The sequence below is a fragment of the Setaria italica genome, chromosome II (genome assembly GCF_000263155.2).
Source record: "Setaria italica strain Yugu1 chromosome II, Setaria_italica_v2.0, whole genome shotgun sequence".
Lineage (NCBI taxonomy): Eukaryota > Viridiplantae > Streptophyta > Magnoliopsida > Poales > Poaceae > Setaria > Setaria italica.
The window spans coordinates 19900483-19924233 of NC_028451.1; the positions used below are offsets into that span (position 1 = coordinate 19900483).

At 42.4% G+C, this 23751-nt stretch overlaps 1 protein-coding gene across 3 annotated transcripts; it reads right to left on the reverse strand.

Moving 5' to 3' along the window:
* Window positions 1-8833: 8833 nt before the first annotated feature.
* Window positions 8834-23330, reverse strand: LOC101754263 (histone-lysine N-methyltransferase TRX1). Of its 3 annotated transcripts, XM_022824398.1 has the most exons (27): window positions 22605-23098; window positions 22478-22529; window positions 22326-22400; window positions 21879-22092; window positions 21185-21308; window positions 21007-21111; window positions 20669-20868; window positions 19975-20067; window positions 19760-19857; window positions 18527-18685; window positions 17321-17446; window positions 17186-17233; window positions 16989-17106; window positions 16857-16922; window positions 16708-16769; window positions 16552-16608; window positions 16410-16478; window positions 16112-16301; window positions 15546-15809; window positions 14653-14714; window positions 14301-14378; window positions 10924-11019; window positions 10377-10480; window positions 10154-10297; window positions 9760-9866; window positions 9562-9633; window positions 8834-9274 (listed from the first exon to the last, which is right to left on the reverse strand). In XM_022824398.1, exons 1-24 carry the CDS (start codon window positions 23096-23098, stop codon window positions 10156-10158), a joined length of 3096 nt encoding a protein of 1031 aa, XP_022680133.1. In that variant the 3' UTR covers window positions 8834-9274; window positions 9562-9633; window positions 9760-9866; window positions 10154-10155. The 3 variants fall into 3 exon arrangements, with proteins under 3 accessions (XP_022680133.1, XP_022680132.1, XP_004956344.1); XM_022824397.1 differs by having other exon boundaries at window positions 9562-9866; XM_004956287.2 differs by lacking the exons at window positions 9562-9633; window positions 9760-9866 and having other exon boundaries at window positions 22605-23330.
* Between the last annotated feature and the right edge of the window lie 421 nt (window positions 23331-23751).

The following is a 23751-nucleotide window of genomic DNA, read 5'->3' on the forward strand; positions in this document are numbered from 1 at the left end:
ATGATGGTGTGGATCTAGGTGGGTTTGGATGGAGATGAGAGTGAAGTGAAGGAGAGGAGGAGGATGAGGTTTTAAAGAAGGAACTCCTCTCCTCTGGTGTTCAAAGCCAACGGGATGTCGAGGGATGAGTCAAGGAACATTGGGTGAGCATGTACGCGAAGGCTGGGAGGTGGTAGCGCTCAGACTGGTTTGGTTCTGGGCTCCGCTAGGCCTCCCGTTGCTCATGAGTGTGCGTGCAGTAGAGGGGGAAGTAGAGTGAGTGGGCCTAACCACTATATGTGCCGGGACATTAGTAAAAGCTAGGATAGATCTAGGGTCAATGACATTGAGCTTCGCTTAATTTTACTTTTATCTAAGCTGATGTATACTTCTATAAAGATCATTGTGGTGGACTTACCTTAACAACATACCTTAGCCATTGTGGGGTATGATTGCTCCATGTGATGATGATGCGTTGATGATGTTCATTGTGCTTGTGGTGGTGATGTTGTCCTCTCGATGCATTTCCTCCCTTGCTTCTCTCCGTCCTTAACGTGTCCTCTCGTAACCTGAAAGGTTAGTGTCCCAAGAATACCTGAGAATAAACTTTCCTTATAAGGTTAAATCATTTAATATCAAAGGAAGCTTATGATCTTGGGCATCTCATGATAATCCTACGCTCAACCACATGTATGTCCACCTTACTCTGCCATTTTGAATGGATGACAATGTCTTGGCTGCAAGGTTAGTGCACAAATACAACTACAAGCCCTGCATAGATATTATAATAAAGCAGAACCATATACAACCATCCTAAAGGGTGTCTATGATGGGAAACCCTAAGATGATCGTACGACTCGTAGTACCTTAGCACAACGGACCATAGATCTCGAAGATATCAAAGGATAAGCATGATCCTAAAGATGAATCGGGATGAAACTTCATGCTCATGGAGTAGTTGGCTTGATCTCTTGATAGGTTAGCTCAAGAATGTTCATGGCCCCATAGTGAAAGAGGATGTGTAACTCTATGGGCCAAAGGAATTATTCCGAGCTCAGATCATGAGGGAAATGAGTTTGTTTCAACTCATCCCCTCCTTAGGTAGAGACCTTCACGTTTCAACATAGATGAATGTGGTGGAAAAGCAATCCACCCTAAGCTTCCAATAGAAGTTCATTTGATATTGAGTGTGAATATTGCTTCTATTGAACATCAATCAAAATCAAGGAATTACATGTGAGTTTTGGAATCACTTCATTTGATTGGCATTGATCGGTAATTGAGGATAAGGATGTGAGTTTGGTTCACTCGATTTGATCGGCATGGCCCCTATGATCCCACGACCAAAAAGGACTATGATATGGTGGTCAATGTCAAGGCATATCCCTTAGTGTATACGAAACACCTTGGATGTTACCATGACATGGGAACATGATGGGCTTCCTACGGTACCTCTTCCGGGAAGTTATGGATGAAACAGACGAGCCATTTAAAATGATTCTATTCTTTCAACCACTCCTTCCTCAACCTCCCTCGAGATATGGTCTCGAAGAAAATTCAGAAGAAAACAGCGTAGGGGAATATGGGGGTAGGATTCGCATGTGGCGCTCTTTCCCAAAGATTCCTGCGGTTTAGGAGAGGTATCTTCAGCAGAATTTTAGATATAGTCAAGATGAAAGCTCGAACTCTGCTGATGATAGTCCTCGATTGCTCAACACACTCTCCTCCTGATGGGGCGTCGTTATGCAGATCAACCAGGGGAGTAGTCCCTTGGATACGATCAAAAATTTCCTTCCCTTCTATCGGATCCTTAAGCAAAAATGAGCCTTCGGAGAGGGCATCAAGTTGCAGGCCAGCATCTTCCGATAATCCCAATCGAAAGTGTTGTAGCAACACATGGTTAGGTATGGAAAAGACTGTGCAAATCTACGTAAGAGCAGAGAAATGAGCTCATGCTGTGCCTAGCGATTCCTCCTCTCGTTGCTTGAAGTAGAGGACCTTAACTCGCAAAGAAGCGATGCGGGATAGAGGGAAGAGGGAGAAGCACAATCTAGCCCTCAGCTCTTCCTAATTATTGATCATACTCTACTCTAAGTGAAGGTACCATTTTCTCACTCTCCCAGAGAGAGAGAACGGGAAAAGCTTCTTCTTGAGAGCGTCTTGTGCCAAGCCAAATATTCTCTAGCAACAAAACAAGTGCTCGAACTCTCGCAAGTGATGGTAGGCGTTCTCATAGCTTAACCCCGATAAGTGTTGGGTATTTTAGCGATGTGCGAATGAATCCGCAAGCGCATGGATACCATTCTAGCTTCACCTCAGAGTATTCCAAGGGTATCGAATCCAGGGCAACATGTGTGTATACCTACGACTCTAGTATTCCAAGGACAACCAACCAAATTTATGTGAAGGGTAGAGAGGATTCCTATGGATAGCACTAGATAAGTTAAAGGTCTATCTCTCAGGTCAGAATACTCGCTACGGGCACCGGCTTACCCTGAATGAGTCAGGCGCCTTCGGCCAATGGCTCTATGCTATATCCAAACATGGAGGATTACGAAGGACCAATAGGGCTGTCACCACCTATGGCCTACCTCTGCGGCCAATGGCCTATTGATTACTACTGCAATCTAGCTACGTCTATCGACCCATAGCATATATACATCACTCCGTATAAATACGGAGTGATGAACCTACGAGTTAGAGAACTGATCTCACTTATAAATAAGTACTAAACCAAAGAAGGAATCACGAATACTCACTTACTTAACTAGAAGGAAGCTATCATCCATAGAGATACATGGGTGGAGTAGAGTGCTGGTGTGAATGGATTTTGATGCTAGGAAACATTGCACGACAAGCTCGGCTTTGACCCTACGGCGGGTGCAGCTGGTCAAGTTTCCTTATCTTGGGTAGGGGTGGAACTTGAGAGCTTGTGCGACAGTTGGTTTGTCTTGGTACTAGGGAATAGAACACATGGCTACAAAAGAAATTGGGCAAGATCAAGTGGAATAGAAACCAAAGAGCTTGTACGACAGACACCACTTCAATTTGTCTCGGTGCTCAGAGATAGCACACAAGGTGACAGATGGGGCCAGTCGGATGGAGGTCAGAGCTTGCTCGGCAGACTCACTTCAGCCTCTAGTGTGGAGCCTGGGCAAGGTGACCAAAGATAGGAATGGAAATAGGCTTGGATAGTTCTAACATATTTTTAGAAAATTTCCTAGGGTTTTTGGAATTAAACTGGATGGAAAAGCAATTCTTGGTGTACACATAATAGGGTTTTTCTATTATGTGAGAAAAGGATATTTTGGAAAAGGGCTATAATGAGATGAACAATGAAAAGGAAGGCATGGATAGGTTTAGGATAATTTCTAGTTTTTTTTGTTAATTTTTTGGAATTTTTAGAGAAGTAGAAGGGCTCTAATTGAGATTGTGGGTACATTAGCAGGGTGGACCTAGCAGTTAGAAGGGGGACTGACGCGAGGGGTGAGGGTGCCTGGCGCAGTATTCCGTGCGTCGGTGGTCCGGGGTAATGGACTGAGGCACGGCTGGTGAGTGCGATTTATGTGGACCAGGTTCACGGGGGAGGGAAAAGCGGAGGTTGACAGCGTTACCTGTAGGCCCACCTGTTGGGTTAATAGAGAGAGGGGAGGATCACGGGAGGGAGAAGGGGCATGACGGTATATGGTGGTCTGGCCAGCAGTCGGATAGCACCTCCGTGGGGGCCATGGGCGCCGCCGCGGGGCTCGCCGGGAGCATGCTGGGAAGGTGCTCCCGGTCGCCACTAGACCTGCGGACTAGGCCAGGAGGAAGAGTTCATGGGGAACTCCATGGGGGTGTTGTGGCGAGGAAAGGGAGGAAGGAGCGGCATGGCCGCAGGGAGGAGGGAGCTTGGGGCTCAGCCAGCGGTGTGTGCGAGAGGAACGAGGGCAAGCTACCTTTTATAGGTGGGAGAGGAGGCGGCGAAGGCGGCCATATCGCCGAGGAGGGGATAAGGGCAGCCGGTTTGCCGTGGTGGTGAAGCAAGGGGATGGGGAAGCTCCTGCCACACCATTAATGGTGGTAGGGCAACCGGCAGTGGTAGTGGATAGGGAAGCTGGCTTGGATAAGGTGGCAGGGAAGGATAGGGAGGAGCAGGGAGGTGCTTGCTTGGTGGCGAAGTGAGCGAGAGGGAGCGTACCAGCATGGTGCGGTGGCGCGTGGTGGGACGGTGCAGCAGCAGTGGGGCACACGTCCCCAGCGGTGGCGCGCGTGTGTGCGCGTTCCTCGGTTGATAGAGATGAGAGAGGGGGAATGGATCCGAGTGTGGTGGTGCGGTTATTCTAGCACAGCGGCACTATAAAGCCAGCTGGTAGCGTGGCGAAGGCAGCGCGGCGGCGCCGGGGGAGGATGCTGGTGGTGGCAGCACTAACGTGGTGGAGGGGGAGCAGGCCTAGACCGGCTCGTGCTGGATCGCAGCCGTGTGGTGGGTCTAGGAGGTGATCTAGGCCGTGTACACGTGCAGGCGTGCAGTGGAAAGGGGAGGAGGCGGGCCAGGTTAAAAGGATGAGTGGGCCAAAAATGAAGTTGGCGGCTTGGTTAGCATTTAAGGGTTTTTCCTTTTATTTGGTGTGGGTTTTAAATCCATATTTGAAATATTTTTTTTCAAATTTGAGGTGAGTTTGAGGCATAGGGTTGAAATGCCCATGGAAGTGGGGCCTTTTGGAAGGTTTTGGATAGGAACTTTTTAGAGATTTTTGTTGGAATTTTATTAAGAAAAGAAATATCTTTCCTAGGAGTTAAGGGTTGGGTTTAAATGATTTTTAAGTCTGTGCTTAGGAAGGATTACTAAAGCTACCAAGTGCAACACATATGGTCAGATTTTTTGCAAGATTTATTTGTAAAAAGAGTTTTAATATTTGGGAAAGAGAGAATGTGTTTAGTTTAAAGAAAAATTTTAAAAAGTCTGTAGTTTTAAATGCTCTAAAAAGCGGGATGTTACACCCTCAACTTCCCATTCAACCACGGGTCCTCTAGATTATAAATACCCCGATTGTCCAATTCCATGAGTAATCCATTTGATGTATTCAAAGCCAAGCAGCAAAGAACCTGAAGGAGCCTGAGGGACACCACTTCGGAGAGCCAAGGGTTGTGCAGATGTCTAGTGATTAGCATAGCTAAGCCCTAGCCGACATTGGAACCATACGAGGAAGACCCACGTCGGTGTTCTGGAGCTAGGATCAACATATCAAGGTAGGATCCTAGTGAAGATCTCGTGATGTAGAATTATTCATAGTGAAGTAATAGATGTGTTCCGGTTCTTTAGCGATCTAAGTACCTCCTTCTATGATTACATGCTTTATCGGGTTTATTTGCTTTCAATCTATGATTGATGATAGATTGCATAAGATGTTCATGAGGTCGTGGTGACTAGATTTGCATGCCTGATCTACCGATGAGTATGACATGTTCTTTATGTTTGTGCCCTTAAATTTCCTATGTTGATAGCAGGGATTGTGATAGGATCTTCTTTCGTGTAAGGTGGTGGTTTTCGGAAGCCAGAGCGGAGGTGTAGATTTAAAGAGGCTTTTGATTGAGAATTACATCTGTCTTGCTTTGCTATCTTGCTCAAAATTACAACATATGCATAGTCTAGGTTGCTCTAAATTGGTTACCTCTTGCTCATATTTGATATCTGTTTGTATATGCTAGATTACATTTGATTTACTCATAAACTCAAATCATACTAACAATGCTAGTTGAAATAGTTCTTGCATTATAAGTTCCACAGATTGATAAACCTTGGGGGAATAGTGACCTCGAGCAGAGAATGAGCAGCGTGCACCAAACAGTGGGGTTCCGCTAGAGCTGGAGGAGTGGCTGCTGGGCAGGTCCCATGCAGCCTGCTCCCACTCCGTGCTACTTGCACTTTGCCACGCCAAAGGACCAACCACATGCCGATGTGAGGGTTGGTCCCAACTGGGTTGATATCCGGGTGCATACCCAGGCACGTGCCCAGCTGGAACCCACCCCGCCTACCCATGCACGACCGGAGGTGGCTGTGGTTGCTGCGGTTGCGGTACCTCCATGGCTCCATTCATTGACCTGTTCTGAGTCATTTTGCTAGAAAAACTACTCTTGCGAGTCCTTGACCTATCCCACAAGAGGAATGGTTAGCTCCCGATGCTTATACAAATTAAATTTTGGGTTAGGTAACTGGATTCCATTTGTATAACCGGGGTAGAAAAACACAAGGGACTCGTCTAGACCATGTTTAAGAGTGTGCCCATAGACAAGATACGCCTCATTGGTAAGAAAGGGAGGCTCCTGAATAAAGGAAACAATGTTTCCATCCAAAGCCCTGACTTTCGAAACGATGCGAGTAATCAACAGGTGCGGACATCCTAAAACTTTCTAACCGTTGCTTTATCTTTGCCTTAACAGGAGAGAATCTGATCCTATTAACCATGGCAAAAAGGATAATTAACTCATCACTGTGAACATGACTAACATTATCTCTAGGAAACAATGTTATAGCAAGCTATTTATGCATCAACCTCAAAGTAAGATTTTGAATATCATTGCACCGAGGATGAAATCTCCCACTAACGACTTGACCCGAAATGGTAGCCCAAAAACCATGTCTATTAAAACCATGAACCGCATTTTTAAGGTCAACCGAGCAACGTCTACTAAAGGCAAGATGCAGACTCAAAATTTTCCAAGTAAGATAATACTCTATCGAAAAGCTGGAAAATAATACCATCATCTTCTTCCCACAAAGAGAAAATAAATTGGATGGTGAGGAGGCGCCAAACCTTCCCCAATAGGCACAAAACCATCCCATCCAATAGCACCAAACATTAGCAAAGTTGATGTTTATACCTGTCTTCTCGAGCAAGTCCGGGTCAAATGCTTTGGTGTGAGCAAAGACCTGATCCTTGATGAGGGCATAGGTTTGCTTCTCTTGTTCGATCGCCTTCCAAGTCGAGGTGGGGGCATCATCGTCATACACCTCCACTACTTCAACTTGCGGTTCAGATTGCTCTTGAAGCCGTTAGGCTTCTCCATAGTCAGGCTTGGCGTGTACTCGGTGGAGTGGTGTGTGCTTGTGCTTTTCGAGAGCGAGATGAGCTTGAACCCATCACCCTCTGGAGAGCACCAGCAAGCTTCCATCCTACACCCTTCATACTTGCAACACGAGCAAAAACATGCAGCAACAACTCAAGCACGAGTTATTATGTTAGTAAAAACGAGTGGAATTACCCATGTGGTTTCTCCTCCAAAGCTTGGACAAACTTGCAGCAAAGAGCATAAGTAACAACAAATGGATCTCACACAATACAATTTGAATTTTTGGATCCAAGAGAAAATAAAAAATAAATCCTATCTACACAAAATGCCTAGCTATAGTTATAACGGATTCAGTAAAAAAAAGTTCAGTAAAAAAACCTGTTAACTGCAGCATCCACCTGCCATACATACTTGAGGGCCATTTGTGTTGACCGGCCAGGAGGAAATGTCGCTGCTTGGGCCTGGTCGACAGCTGCTGGCAAAAAAGAAAATGTGATCAGATCAGGAGGTTATTCCCTCTGTCTTTTCTTACATGTTGCATTAGATTTATTCCCTGTCTTTTCTTACATGTTGCATTAGAACAAATCTAACATGACAGGTAAAAAACCAGAGGGAGTAAAAAAACTGTGCTTCATAATATCTGATGTAACCCTTATATGCACGCTGGTGACCCCGATCACCACCTTGAACCATCTGTTTCCGTTACTGGTTGTTTTTGCTCTTGTTGGAGCGAGGTCTTGGAGCCGCTGAGGCTTTGAAGGAGGTTTTGCGCCTAGAACTTTTGGTAACCCCAGCAAACTTATCATGCTTTCAATATAAGCAGGGCCAAAGCTAGGTGAGTAATGAATTTAATGACACTCACCCAGCTACAAAATGCAACACAAGCCGACGATAATATTGATCCGGAAAATAAAATCGAGGTAAAGTTGATTTGAACAACAAAATCAAGGAACCGACCCAAAGGCCGCCTTCAGAGAAATTAATCCAAAGTAGGGCAGTTTATCAAAAAAAAATCCAAAGTAGGGCAGTAATGCATCATAAGGAAAAGAGTAAAATACATGGATGGTTCCTCAACTTGTCTTGAGGTGCCAATAGGTTCACTAAACTCTCAAAATGCATTTTCATGTCCCTAAACTTATCTCAATGTGTCATCCATGTCTCTGAACTCTCAAAGTGCATATTTAGCTCCCCAAACTTATCCTCAGGTGTCATCCGACTCCCTAAACTCCTAAAATATATTTTTAAACCTCAAAACTTATCACCTATTGTTGATGGCGGTTCTTCCTTCTTACTCACTGCCTTATAAACCACCTTATGCCAGCTATCATGCATGTGTTGCTTGACGCTTGATTGGGAAGAACAGCAGCCTACGTCTGCGTCAAAACCAAAGGAGTACATAGCATTGGGAACAGCGCAGCAACAAGAAATGGACAAGATCAAGCACGAAAACAAATCATTCCTCATCCTCCAGGTCCTGTTGTTTAGGCGAAAACAAATCATTCCTCATCCTCTAGTCCTGTTGTTTAGGCTCATGAAATCTAGATCTTAAAATGCATTTCAAGTCAATAGGGACGTGAATAACACCCTAGGATAAATCGGTCGACTTGAACTTGCGTCTTGAGAGTTGATAGACTCGAATGATACGAGAGTTGATAGACTCGAATGATACTTAAGATAAGTTCATGAACCTGAAAATGCACCTGCGTATTTTGCTCTAAGAAAAATATACTGCTATCTTCAAAAAAGGTGCAATGCGCAGCATCAGATACCCATAATGATTTGTAAGCATACACACATTCAGTTGAAGTGGATGATGTTTCTTTCGCAAAGTTCTTAGAAACCCAGCCATTGTCGCTACAATTTGTTACGGTAGCATAGAAGGGCATTGCCCAAATTCCAATCATGTATTTTGGTTATATACCTGGCATGCCATCTCAGACCATTTAATCCGACCACCCCAATTCCAACCCCAAAGGTCCACCCCAATTCCAACCCCAAAGGTTAATAGGTGGCATAATTAGTGGCCGAATTACACGTAAACACACAATCGATTCAACTGCCGTTCCCAAATTGGATTGCCTAACATTGCTACCTATACAATTACATTGGCATTCCATTCTAAAAGAATGACAAGAATTATCAGAATTCCTAGAATGAACTCAGCAATTTTTCAGAATTTGACAGTAGGAACAGGCAAATATATCATCCAAGCCTGTGGCATCTCCCAACCAATACTCTCTACCTGCCAGAAATATAATGACATTAGTGGGGCAAATACAGAGGAAACAACAGTTTTCTTAAAAATTCTCAGAGCACAAACACTTAACAGGCAGAAACAAAAGACACTAATGAGCATAGTTTATATAAATGTTAACTCGATTTCATTTTTCCCAGTTGTCCTGGTCAACACCTTGATTTCTTGTTTATCAAGAAAAAAAATGGGATACGGACTTTGTTGGTGTCATAGAATCAAAGCGGGGTGGATGAAGTGGTGCCAAGCATAAGGAATTTTATATGACAAGAGGGTACCATGGAAGTTAAAAGGCAAGGTTCATAGGACGGCGATTAGACTTGCAATGTTGTATGGTGCAGAATGTTGACCTACAAAAAGACGATATGTCCAGCAGATAAGTGTTGCGAAAATGCGTACGTTGCGTTGGATTTGTGGTCGTACGAGAAGGGATCGAGTCCGGAATGAGGATACACGTGATAGGTTAGGGATAGCACCAATTGAAGAAAAACGTATCCAACACCAGCTGAGATGGTTTGGACATGTCCAACGAAAGCCTCCGGAAGCACCGGTGTGTAGTGGAACTCTAAGGCGTGACAGTAATCTGAAGAGAGGCAGAGGAAGATCAAAATTGACATGGGAAGAGGCAATAAAAAGAGATTTGAAGGGATGAAATATATCCAAAGATTTAGCCCTAAATAGGAGTGCTTGAAAAACGGCTACTCATGTGCCCGAACCCCGATTTGTTGCTCTTGTTGAGTTTCAACTCTAGCCTACCCTAATTTGCTTGGGACTGAAAGGCTATGTTGTTGTTGTACGGACTTTGTTGGTACTCAGCAGCAGCAATTTCATATTGGCAGACACATGAAGGCAGATCTTAAGTACACTGACCTTTAGTTATCTCTTTTTTGAAACAATTCACTTCTCTTGACCCTTATTTTAGCTGCCTGCTCCTCTGCCTCAACATCATTAACAACTCCACGGCATTTGGGGAATCCACAATAACAGGGAAGTCGTTGATCACTTGAAAAAAACCTGAAGAAAGCATCAACATGATTTTGTAAAAGAGCTATAAAGTGTAAAGGGTTAAATGGCTTGATGATCCATTCCTGACCTATAGTCATATGTCAACTCTTCCCATGGATCTATGTCCCGCTTTGCAAAAATGATGATGTGTTCATCCCCATTAACAGTTATGGCACGCGAATAACAATTAGGCTGCGACGGTAAACAGAGATTGTTATGAAAAACCCATGCAAAAAGTTTTAGAAACAACATACTGATTGCTTTGTTATTCTCCTAACTGTAAGTTCTAAGCATAGTAAAAGTGGCAAAGAATACTCAGCGGGTGACAGCTGCTAAGCTCATCAAAGATTATTCCCATTGCATTTACGAAAAAATGCAGATATTTCAAGTTTCTAAGGCCCATGCATAACTCAAGTGTCAATATGACATTATGTTTTACATATCTGAGAAGGGTAAAACATGAAAATAATATTGACAATTCTGGTCATTAGTCTGATGAAAATTTCTTATTTTAGCTATCCATATGTGCAGATAAGTAAACAAATGTGCAGTCATCAGCATATAAGAGATGAGGTGATCTGAACTTATAACAAACAATGGAAAAGCCCTTGCAGAACAAACACATAATCCCTTACCTCACATGAGTGATTGATCAAATGAGCTATACTTCCTGCCCGTGTAGCATCCACAACATGCTCATCATCTATCCTGAACATATATGTCCCAGCACCCTACATACATGAGTGTTATGACTTCTGTGATGTACAGAAATAGTTGTCATGTGTTGACTTCCATTGTTATGACATGATGGCAACATGTCATGTGAGGTGCGGGTGGAGTAAAAACCCGCCATCGAAAGACCCGCGACACTTGGCCACGCCTGCCCTTGACTAGACCCGTGGGTGAAATATCACCGACACCCGCCAGGCGGGTCACCCGTGCGTGCGTTAACAAGACAACAAACACTACGGACATGAATCAAGCTGCAACGTTTTAGCACCCAAATTGTCATCCAAGCAACCAATACAATCGGACATAAGCCATAGAAATCACAACTCAGTACATTAACAGAAGCAACCGCGATAGGAGTTATCAGTGGGGACAACTCACAATGACTGCAAGTACATTAACATTTATTAGAAGCAATGAGATTGAGAGGCTTGGAGCAACTCACTAGGCCTGCAAAGGGTTCAGGTCGATTCTCTTGCGAAATCGCTCCGCTCCTTAAATCAGTTCGCGGATCGAGCAGGCCGACCCCAAAACGAGGAGGAGCAACAGGGTCGCGATCCTGTTGACCCCTGGAGACCCTAGGATCGACCCTGCTGCAACGCCGCTCGTCACTGCCACCTCGCTCCAAGGGCGATTCCTGCTCCTCGCCGTCCATCGCTCACGAGATTGAACTCGCCACCCTCCACAGCTTCCTCCCGGGCAGCTGAGTTCGAGCCTCACGGCATCGCTATTCCCCTCCAGATTCTAGTTTGCTCACCAGATCGGGCTTGCCACCAACCAGATTAGCCTAGCCATCGTTTGGAGCTTGCCTCCCCAGCTCCCCGCCAGTCTCATCGACATCTGTAGCCGCGTTTGTGCTTGCAGGAGTGTTCTGGCCGCCTAAGGGCATCCTCGCTTGCCTCTAATCCTAAGAGCCAAGCTCTGTCTTTGCAGCCCCATGAGTTTTTCTTGATATTCCTTTTTCTTATGTAATTTCTTGAACCGTAGCTTAATAATGAATCAAGCGCCAGGTTTGGTTTAGTTGAGTTAGTTGACTTGGTTGTAATCTGGTCAATTGTGCTTGTGGGGTAAAATGCAGGTTTTTGTGAAACTCTGTTCCTGCATTTGTAAAGGCAGTGATGATGCAGTGAAAACAAAACTTCCTGGATTTCTCTCTCAACGACTCAACGGATGTAGTGCTTGATAGTGCTTATCAGATGTTCCTCGAATAAATATGTTGCTGAATGTTTAGGCATGTAAAGTTGACTCGTCATAACTTTTACCATCTCTTCCTATGAAGTCAAGTGTTGAAGTAGCTGTTGTTTGTTCATAGTAGCAGCATGTCCAATTTCAGCTGCGTTGCTGGCAGCTGAATAATTCTGTAACCCTGATGCCCCACTAGTGCATTACAATTTTGTTGAGTGCATTTGAATGTCACCTTTGTAATACAACTTTCTAGTGAACTTAATCATGGAATGAACTAGAGATATATCAGTATAGTTTCATATAATACAGTTTTCTGAAATTTACAGATAATAATAATTTCGTGGTAAAAGAATTTGACATATCAATTTCTTGAGCAACACGTAGTATATGATGGTTATTACTTTTCTGAAACCATGACATGCATCAATTTATTGTTATTATCAGATATTATGGTTTCCATAGAGTACAGGCTCTTTTCCTTTTTACCTTGGTGGTAGGCTGGTAGCATGCTAGATATGCACCAATTCCTGATAATTTTAGACAATTAGCTGATTGCTGTCCTGGTAAACCAAGCATAAAAGTCCTGACAGGGATTGTGAACCTTGAAGAAAAGAAGTCTTTTATGGCTCATGAGACAACAGAGAAAATATCCTTACATTTACTAGAAAATATTATTAGCATTTATTTGAGCAAACCTCATAGGAGATGTTCTTATTGGTCAATCCCTTTTTCTTCTTTTCAGCAAACAAAATTTTGTTTTGTAAACTCTGTCTTTGTTGCAGCTTTCATCAATCGGCACAGTGGAGCAAGAAGCCAAAGAGCAATTGATACTAATTACTAAAGCAACATGCTCAAAATTGGAATCTGAAGGCTATTTTGGCGTTATAGAGTCAAAGATCTTTTCTGCAAAATTATTATTACGTTGGATTGGTTAACATTGGAATGTGATTTAGAAGTATTTGCTAATTCTTTTTTTTTGTTATTTTTCTGTGATTTATCTGCTACAACGCTGATGCATGCATGAGCAGCAATCGTGTAACTTCAGTTGCGTGCTCCTGGCTCCTGCTCGCTCATCGTAGGCTGTAGGCACGTGCGACCGGCACAATTTCGTAGAGCAGCACAGTGCTGCAGCCTGCAGGGGAGGTTCGGCCCGCGGCGCCCCGCGGGTTATTCTGACAAGACAACATCAAGGGGTGGGTCGATCCTTGACCCTGCTTTTGTGCGAACGGGGCAGCAGGTCGCGTTCAGGGGCGCTCCGATCCGCTCCCTTTGCAGGCCTACAACTCACCATAAGCATAGGGATGCTTACATAGTTGGGTTTTTTGTTGGGCTAGGCTGGCCGGATGCATCTGTTGACCTAAATTTGCAGGAATCCCTTTATGACAGGTCCGAGTGAAAAGGTCGATCCACACCAGACCTCATACAAATCGGCCCCAACCCGCTGCGATCTGGCACCAGCACCCACACCCTAGCGGGTGTGGCACCCGCAGGTACCCGCACCCATGGGTCCAACTGCCATCCCTTACACAGCTGAAGTCTCAGAGCCAGGAGTTATTACTATACTCCATCCATTCTTAAATACATGATGCTAAGGACAAGTAATCAGTTCAAAAATGAACTAGCTAGCCTGTCCTAAACATGATATATTTGACAACGGAGGTATATTTGGCAGCTGTATGAGTTGAAGAGCTATTAAGTTCTACAAAGGTTAAACCATCATTGCCTACTACTCCCTCCGTCCAAAATTATAGGTCGTTTTGGCTTTTCTAGGTTCATAGGTGCTTGTATGCTTCTAAATATAGTATATGTCTAGATGCATACAAACCACCTATGAACCTAGAAAAGCCTACAATTTGAAACAGAGGCAGTACTTATTAAATTGTCTTTAGGTTTGACAAGTGAAAAATAACTGCAAGCAAAAATCAGTTCAGCTGACCAATCCACTCTTTTATGGCAAACTAATTATTATTGAGAACCCATGACCAGAAGAGTGTGATAAAGCAAGCTTATTTAAATCTCCAATCTAGTTATCCACATCTATACATAAAAAATTATCTGAAATGATAAAAAATGAACTAAATGCTACAAAGAAACTTACCACTAGTGAGTTGTATATTCGCCGCTCTCTGATGTCTGATATTGGTGGTCTAACGATCTCCCCTATGTATTCAATCATCTGTAAAAGTAAAGTCCAAATTAAGGAAAATTAGTAGACATACATGCAAATGAGACTAAAATTGTCTGCGCCCCGCATTTTGGGACAATGAGCCATTACAGGAATCATGGCATTGACACGCGTTCTAGGTGACTTAGCGGTGTTATTTCCTTATCTATATGACTATGTATTTTCTTCTTTGCGAAACCGTGTACCAGTTTTTCCATTCAAAACAACCTACTTCTTACCATAAGCATTTGGAACCTTTATTTAAAGGGGAAGCTGAAGAGCATACCATATCTCCTGCCTTGTGTGCAACCTTGGCAAAGACACCAAAGCCATGAATTCTTGATTTTCCTGTCAAAACACAATACAATCAACATATGAACAACAATTTGACACAAGCACAAGTGAATATCATAACATCGCCAAATTATTTCATTTCAAGTCCAGCATTTCAACAAAAGTACAAAACTTAGGTGCTGTTTGTTTTTGCTCCGCAATCTGATTACATGGTAACACATCCCATTAAATCATGTTTGGTTTGAATAAGACGTGATCAGATCACGCCATACCCAATACAGGGCTAGGCAAGAAACCGATTACACTCGAAATCAGGCATAAAGCGTTACTGTCCGTCTATTCGACTTCATCACCTCCAGACTCCAGTTTAGAATTAGTTGTTAAAATATTTCTACACAGGGGTAATCCCCCTCACAATTGCTAGCAGTTAAATCCTAATTGACACCATCATCCCAATTTAATACCAAATTGTAAGATACAAAAGTGCGACAGATTTGTATCGGTATATTCTCCATTTCTTGCTAGACTCCACTGCTACTATATTACTAAAGAGAATGATACATCCAACATTGATATCAAAGTTAGCACAGCACCACAAATGATGAAGCACATATATTGATAAATGGTGTAGAACATGTATGTGAAATAGGACACGGAGCTTCGTCTCCTAACAAAAAAGAACACAAGATGTTTAGGCAAAAGACGTGCTTCTCTGATTAAAAGAGGTAGCAGATGGAGGAAAAACATAAGTGGCTAAGATCACAAATAAATATTATCTTATATTTGGCTCAAAATGTATTTCTTGGAAAATGGTACGAAAACTTGATCATCTCCAGAAGATTATGCTATGGAAATACAAAAGGATAAAAAATAGATAGAACTCACCAAAAGTTAGTCTCTTCCTAAATGTAGCCTTCATGCTTGTATATTTTTCAACCATAGAAGACACATTGCCAAAAGCTTCATGCTGCACAGCATCCGACAAGCCAACCGGTTGAAGTGATTCACTGCAAGTATGATTGCCTACTCTATTTTGGCAGTAGCCACTGACAATATAGGGTCTGTTCTCCACATATAAACGTTTCAGAGATGCAGTAGCCATGACTTGTGGTTGCTTTTGGCCCCTTCTCCGGTGAAAATTATAAGGTTCTGGAAAGGAAACAGAGCATTCAGATACGAAATTGTTTAAGAGTACAAGATAGGTAATCAAACTAATAGGGTGATGTTTAGTAAAATAAAAAAATTATTAAGTTCATAGCAAATACACATGCGCTTCAATCCAGATGATATTGCAAGAAGCCAAGGATATGAACCACCGAAACTAAGTAGCATAAAATATCATAATGCTAAACCCTTAAGTGGTTAAGGCATTCTTCTAATGCACAATCAAATTTAGTATACAGAAAACATTAAGAAACTGTTTGTCAAATTAACAGTGCTTGTTCTCTTACCAGTCCTTGCACAACCGGATGATGAAGCCATATCCGTCTGAACTAACTGAGAGGGCTCAGCAGGGTCACTTTCTAGATATGGACGTTCAGCAGATGGTTGTCTGTGCTTTTTGCAGTACGAGAGTAATCGAATACAAGGATCCTCATCTTCATCAAGTAACATGTGGTGGATTTTGTCATCATCTTCAAGCTAAAATTAACAAAACAGATGCACATAATGGGATTACGTGTTAGTGGAGGCACAAAAAATAGTCATCAGGAAGGAAATACCCCACAGAAAAAAGGATTAGTACTGTACCTCAACACAAAGATCAGCAGCACGTGCACAAAGAGGGTGATATGCGACACGACAGGTAGGATGAGAACACTATATTGATACAAGAAAGAGTTATAACATGTTTTGATCATCCTAACAATAGCTTCAACCAACAGTAACGTACCTGTATACAAACTCCATACGAAACTCCGCAAATGCTGCATACAAGTTTCCAACGGTCCTGGATCGGCAACTCACAATGATAAATGATGATATTTCAACAGAAATACTAAAAGATTGATAAAAGAAGTTCACACAAAAAACAAAGAGAGGGGCAGACCTTGTTGATTCTGCTCAATCCATCAATTGGTTCCATTCTCTTCACATCTTTTAAGCATGTTTCTGCAAAAGAATCGAGTTTGAGATAAATAAAAGCATATCACGCCACAACATCACGAAGACACAAGGACTAATGAAGTGATTATATACCAGGAATCCATATAGCACAAGCAAGATGAGCCCAACGGCCATCTGTTGTAGGTTTCATTGCACCACCTAAGAAAGTTTTATATGCCATAAGTATATAATCTATTTTGCAATAACTGGGATGCAAGTCTGTACCTGTGACTGGACATAGACAGCATTTTGGAGACATGCGAGGGGCACCAGGTCGACACAAGTTGCAAAGCCAAAGTCCTCCATCCAATTGTTTTAGTTCGCCATAACATCTAGCATGAACCTGGATCATGTTGTAAGGCATTTGTAAACACTTCCACATTTGCTAACTTATAAGAGTCAAGCAACAAAATCTTGCATACCATCATACGGCACTTGTCGCATTGCAAAAATAAGTTGTCTTCATACTCCTAGAAGCAAAACAAAACTCAGTAACTTTTAGATTGATTACTTACCTATTGAATAACCTATATGAGAACAGGAATAGGATTGTTTACCTCATCCATATCGCAAACATTGCAAAAGTCCAGATCTTTCCAATTAACATGAACAGCTCTATAACCAAGGATAGTGTCCCCACTGTTGTCAAAATATTTCAGACATGACCTTGCATTGGGCAATTCCTGACATACACAATTGAACTTGGAAGTTAAGGATGAAATCCACTATCCATCAAAATTCTACTGTTATGAAGTAAAGAAAAGAAGAGAAGCTGTGATAAAGAATTCTACAAATGCATGGGTCTAAAGATTACCATATTTAATGAAAATAAACTTCTACAGAAAAGAAAAGGGCTTTAAAACATGCACAGTGACAGCATTCAGTTGCGGTTGGTAATAGCAAACTTTTTGCATAAATGTCTGTATAATGAGCACAGCACAGCAGTACTTACGACATTAGTTAAGTTAGTCATTTGGACAATCTTAAAGATAAACGGCCACCATAAATAAGCCATTGGAAAAATGTCAAAGCAATAAGATAATATCAAAGTAAAACATGTATAAAGGATTCAAATTTCATTAATCAACTCCACCTCAGGTCAACATAATGGAAGTAGATTTTTTTTTCTCTTTCCCTCTTTTTTTGCTTGGCCTATGCAGAGAACCAGAAGGTCCTTATTGGACTATTGGTGGATATTGTTGGGTTTCATCTCTTGCCTACCCCAACTTGCTTGGGACAAAAAGTTATTGTTTTTGTTGTTTTCTCGACTAATTTTGTTTTTTGTTGTTCTCTATGCAGATAACCCAGGCATGCAACAACTTTGCTTCCTTGCCAACACAACAGGTCAAATAAGAAAAAATGGATTTGTAAAAAAAATGGCTCGTGTCTCTTATGTTCTACATGACCATTATATTCTAAATAATATCAAGCATCACTAAGCTAAGAAGAACAAGTGGGTTGAGGCTTATTATTGCAAAAGACATCCTGAAACCAATTTGTAATAACAGTCTGATAGTAGAAAGTGTAGGCCCATCCACCAGTCAAGAACTCAAGTACTCTTAAGACAAGAGAATTTTAGTCTGCACAAATAAATTGAAGTAACATAGCTGGCACAAAAAATGAATTTGTAATATATTTGCTTCACAAAACAAATACATGGATCAAAGATGAATTAATTGTCTAGCCCAAGCCCCAATGCACTTCTTGATAAAATTAAAATTGATAAAAAGAAGAAAATATCAAACTGGTATTTCATATCAAACCTGAATAAGCTGCCTTATCTGCGGATTTGAAAAGCCAAACATGTAGGAACCAGATCTTTGGCATACATTTCTTTCCAACTCAGTGACAGCACTGCACTGTTTTTGCTTTATTCTGCAGTATATCTCTTTCCAACATGCATTAGGGGTAGATCCATCAATCTGAACATCATAAAAGGCTCGACATTAGGGAAATGTACAGATTTGGAACTGCTAAATTTGTCATGATGCTGGTATATCCACAGTATACAAAATGAATTTGTCAATAATCCTCGAAACACACTCTTTTCCATAAACTACACGGAAATAATTGATAGGAACCAGTATGTATTAGTGAATTGACTTGGGTGACAATGACATGTATTATAACTTGTAATAGCAGAAATAGGCTTTCCATCCAAAAATAGCAATACATTAAATCTAAGGCTTTCCACTAAAGTTTAATTTTGTGCTTAGAAGGAAGTTGGAACATTGTTAGACGTTGTCAAGCTGTGTTGCTACCATGCACCAAAATGATTCATGAATTTTTCATAATTCCATTGCATGTAATAACTAAAAATGGATGCATTGAGTGGAGTAATAAAACATAAAACCTATATCTTAGCTTATCTTTAGCACAAATTTGCTATTTACATTCCAACAAGAAAACTAGGCCATTTTGGCAAGAAATAAAGGCAAGTATACCATGAGAAAGCAACATTCAAGTGAAGTGCCTTAAGTGCACCCAATCAGTTAACATTGCCAGGTATCTCGTTAAGCGATCCAGAGCCTAAATTATCCTTAGAAGGACCTTAAGCATCCAATTTGACATACCACTGAAAACAAAGCATTGCCAAAAGGTTCTAACTCATCAAAATGTTTATGCCCATTCCTAGAAGAATATACGGATTAAATGGCCTGTCAAATAAAGAAGATGATGTCACCAGGATAACTGATAACAGGACAACAGTGACATGGTTAAGGAGCAGCTAGACAATAATGGCCAAACATGCATATAGATTATCAACCATCTTAAGCATCTCTTAAGACCCAAGAAGCTGTAGCTAGTGAAACAAGACAATTAGATTGCTACACAGATAACTCTCAAGTCTAGATGATGCCAGTACTTCAAATGTCTATGCAACACCACATCTCGCAACACACTAGCTTCTGAAAACTCTTAGAATCAGCATATTCTTTCTTTCAAAATTATTAGCAAGAACAACATCAATAAGACAAAACTGTCAATTTGCTTACCTGCACTCCATCTTCTGAGATCACCCTAAATAATGGGCGTGCTTTTGTATCTGAATTCCTTAGTACTTCCATTTTGTAAGATGTTACTGAATTTGGGTCTGCAACAAGATTTTCATATACCAGATAAAAATGCATGATCTAATGAATATAAAAAAATTTTGACATGAAATTATAAATGTTGCAAACAGGTTTACATAAGTTTGAAGGAGAATTACCTATTATTGACATGAACTTTCTGAAAGCAGTATATCCTTCAGGCCATATATGCTTTTTATTATGGAAATGGTCTGAATCAGATACTATCCTACCTGGAGAGGAACTCACAAAGTAGAAGTTGGTCACACAGCAGAGGAAGGAGAGAGCAAATGAATACATTGGGATAAAATAATGTTAGCATGAAAAGGCTATGCAAACAAATAATATCTCCAAATATGCTCTTAGCCTACCAAGTGTCTTTGTTACATACGGAAGTGATGATACCCATCTGACTATATTTTGGCATTAAAATCAACTGGGCTGCAGTTCTACATTTTCATACATTTCAACTTGTCGCATCAGGCATAGTAAAAGTAGAGTGGAAAGTGAATGGCCAGAGTAAAGTGACAATAACACCTTACAAAAAGAAGGCAAAAGGTAAAGGAGACCAGAAGACATTTCAATTCATTCTATCACCTTTTCATGAGTTATTTTTCATTTGATGTAAGCATATTCACATGCTTGGAAAACAGCTATTAATGTGCCTGAACCTTGATAAGTGGTTCCTGTTGGGTTTCAACTCTAGCCTACCCCAACTTGCTTGGGACTGAAAGGCTTTGATGTTGTTGATGATGATGCAGTAAGCATATGGCCCGGCGGTGCACAAAGGAACACAAATAGAAAAGATGCTGCATTATATGGTTGAACCCATACCTAAATTGCTCACACGAAGGTTTCCTAGTTCTATTTGAGTCATTTCAGCATAATCCTCTCCATTTTGCACTGCTCTATCTTCTGATAAATTACCACAAGAGTCTACCCTGTCCTCGCAGGAATTATCATCAGAACCATCGTGTTGAACGCATTTCCGTAGCTGCATCATAATTTCCGGAAGCTGCTGAGTGCGCAGAAATCTACAGAATAGAAAAGTCCAACGGTCATAACAAAGAGTATCATAGAAGATAAAAGGACAACCCGGTGGTCTATCTATGTGCTGTTCCTCTTAAAATTTGAAAGATGATTTACTTCTGTAGTAGGTTAGGGACACATACTCCTTGGCTTCTTCTAAGCTCCGGCTGAAACTTGCTTGCTTGCATTTGAGATGCAAAGAAGAAAGAAGCCCATTCAGAAACGGGACAGCTTGCTTCAACTTAACCCTGAGGACAAAACACAATTTGTAGTTCAAGGAAAAGAAGTCAATGGTGTAAGAATTGTTTCTACAGGACCAACCTTGCAAAATCATGAGTACCAAAGAATTGAACAAGTATTGATTGGTCCAATCGAACTGGCTTCAAAGCTCGGTTTGCAGGTACATCTGACTCATCCACCACAACTGCTGGCCACATTGCATGACCTGTTCAAGCACATCAGGCCCCATTAGAAGACTGAATGATTTTGTGTGACTGAGAAAGAAGACAGACCACTTACAAACAAACAAAGCTGGAAAGAACCACAAAAGAAACAAATTAAATCAATCAGATCCCGAATGTAAGCCATAAAAAGGAAGGCAAATGCATGCACCTGAGTTTATAGTTTAGGAAGAGAGGGTAACTAGGAGCTAAAGTGGCAATCAAAGAATAAAACACAAATGTCCAGTAGAAAGTTACCCAAGACAATAAAATTTCAGGCAACAATACAAAATTACCATAAACGTAAAGCTACGAAGGGCACGCAGGATCCAATAATTGGAAACATTTGCCACTAGCACATGTGAAAGGAGCTCAAAAGACAAAAATGTGTAGGGAAAATAATGCAAAATTTCACCAACACTAGATAAATGAAGCAATGAAGCACTACACACCATATTTTGGTAAACTTCTGATGGCATGATATGGAAGAAACTAAAAAAGACCACCATTCACTTCAAGTTAATAAGATGACAACGTCAGTGTTCAGCTGTAGAGAACTCAAGTGTGCAGACTACCTGTAATTTTAGCCCACACAAGGTCACCTGAGTCAAGACCCTGGTAGTCATGAAAGCTAACAGCAAGTGCAAGCAACTCATCATGACCCTTCTTATCCTGATTGGAAATTCCAATATTTACATTCAGGGACCTCATTTCTTCAGAGGAGATGGAAAATTTTATCCTTTCATCTGCCAGGCTAAGGTCCTCTGCTTCACCGTCATCATACTTTACCTGCAGTTCATGTATATCAGTTATCAATCACTGGGTGTTGCACATTTTCTAATTCAGACAATGGATGGGAAATTGAGTGGCAAAGAATTAAAGTACAGAGGAAAAAATTGCAAAAGCAAGCCTTAACCAATTAACCCAGTAAACATATGAGGATTCATCACAACCAACAGAATAATTCAATTCAATAAATTAAAGAAAACAAAAAAGTTTACACCAGCAGGAACAGAACATACTGAATGCTTCTTTGTTGCTTCATTGTACACTGTGATGGAGCCCTTGTACCAATTATCATCCAGCGGCCAGAAAACCTGCATTCAATGAGAATTCAGGTCCTAACATCCCAGCAATTCCATGAGAAGATGACAAAATTGTCAAGAGCTCACACCTTGCACGCTAATCCAACAAATGCGTTAGGATCCGCACCCTGAATATCCAACCTGTGACAGAACTAGCATCAATACTAGCTGGATTTTTTCATTAAAAACAGATTTATTTGAGCCTATCCAACTCACTCGACCCATCTCCTCCCGACCGAACCCTTGGGTCTGCCCGGCCGCCGCCTCTCATGCCCGGAGAAGCAAACCGTCTTCTCAGCCCCTCCACCGCGTCTCATTCGCCCTTGCCGCCGCGAGGGCTCCCCTCCCTCCCCGTCCCCGTCCAATGCAAGCGGAGCGGACCCCAGGCTGAGCAGTTCGTGCTTGAGGGAGCCCTTCCGCCGCGAGGGCCCAGCGTCCTCATCCTGTACCAGCGGCGGGGGTGGGGCCGTCGCTGGCGAGAGCGGCGGCGGCGGCTCCTCGACCCGCGGCTTCTTGTGGCGGCGGCGGTAGTACACTTTCAGGGGGGGCTTGCCGTCGTCGACGCGAGGCTTCTTTGGGGCCGGGGGGCACGGGGCGGGGCCGGAGGAGGAGTAGACGTGACCGAGGGGGAGGTAGCGGATAGGGCGGTCGCCCTCCTCCTCCTCCTCCTCGCCGTGCACGAACCCGTTGCCCTCCACGGCGATCACCATGGCTAGGGTTTCCGCTATTTCTCTCTCTAGGGTTCGGCGAGCAATGGTAACGACGGCGATGGGGTTTGGGGAATTTGGGGAGGGAAGTTTTGGGGTCCTCGCGCAAAAAATTTGCCGTTTCCCGCCGGAGGAAGCTCCTCTCTCTGCTCTCCTGCTCCCCCTCCCCGGAGGTCCGGGGGGTGATAGGGATTTCTCGAATTCTTTTTCAGCGCAGCCCTTCCTACTCACCTCTCGCTTCCGGTCACCACTTCGAGCGTGCTAAAGAAGCCCACTTGCACGGCGTACCTATTTAAGAAAAAGTATATTTTTTATCCTTCAAATATTAAAAAAATAATATTTATCCATCATATTTTATTTGGTGCAAATCAACCCCTAAACTAAGTGTGTGTTTGGTTTGAGGGTTGGGATGGATCGAATCCAGTTGGGAAGGTATTTGGTTGAAAAACTAGTGGATTGGGTTCATCCGAGAGAGGGAATACTCCCCCAATATCCGGGTTCAGGCCAAAACGAAGGAATGGTTTCGACCCACTTGAATGGCGTTTTCCTCCGTCAATCCATTATCTTTTTCGTGCGCGCGAGGCAGCTCTAGAGGAGGCGCTAGGCGGGGCAGGACAGGGTGGCGTTGCACGAGCCGGCGGGGATGTCGCCGTGCG

Excerpts from the sequence above, each read along its gene's own strand:
- LOC101754263 (XM_004956287.2), bottom strand. The coding sequence starts at position 23,098 with ATGGTGATCGCCGTGGAGGGCAACGGGTTCGTGCACGGCGAGGAGGAG. Across the intron at positions 22,093-22,325 it reads AAGCAACAAAGAAGCATTCA|GTAAAGTATGATGACGGTGA; the intron begins GTATGTTCTGTT and ends CATGAACTGCAG. Across the intron at positions 18,686-19,759 it reads TCTCAGAAGATGGAGTGCAG|ATTGATGGATCTACCCCTAA; the intron begins GTAAGCAAATTG and ends TATGATGTTCAG.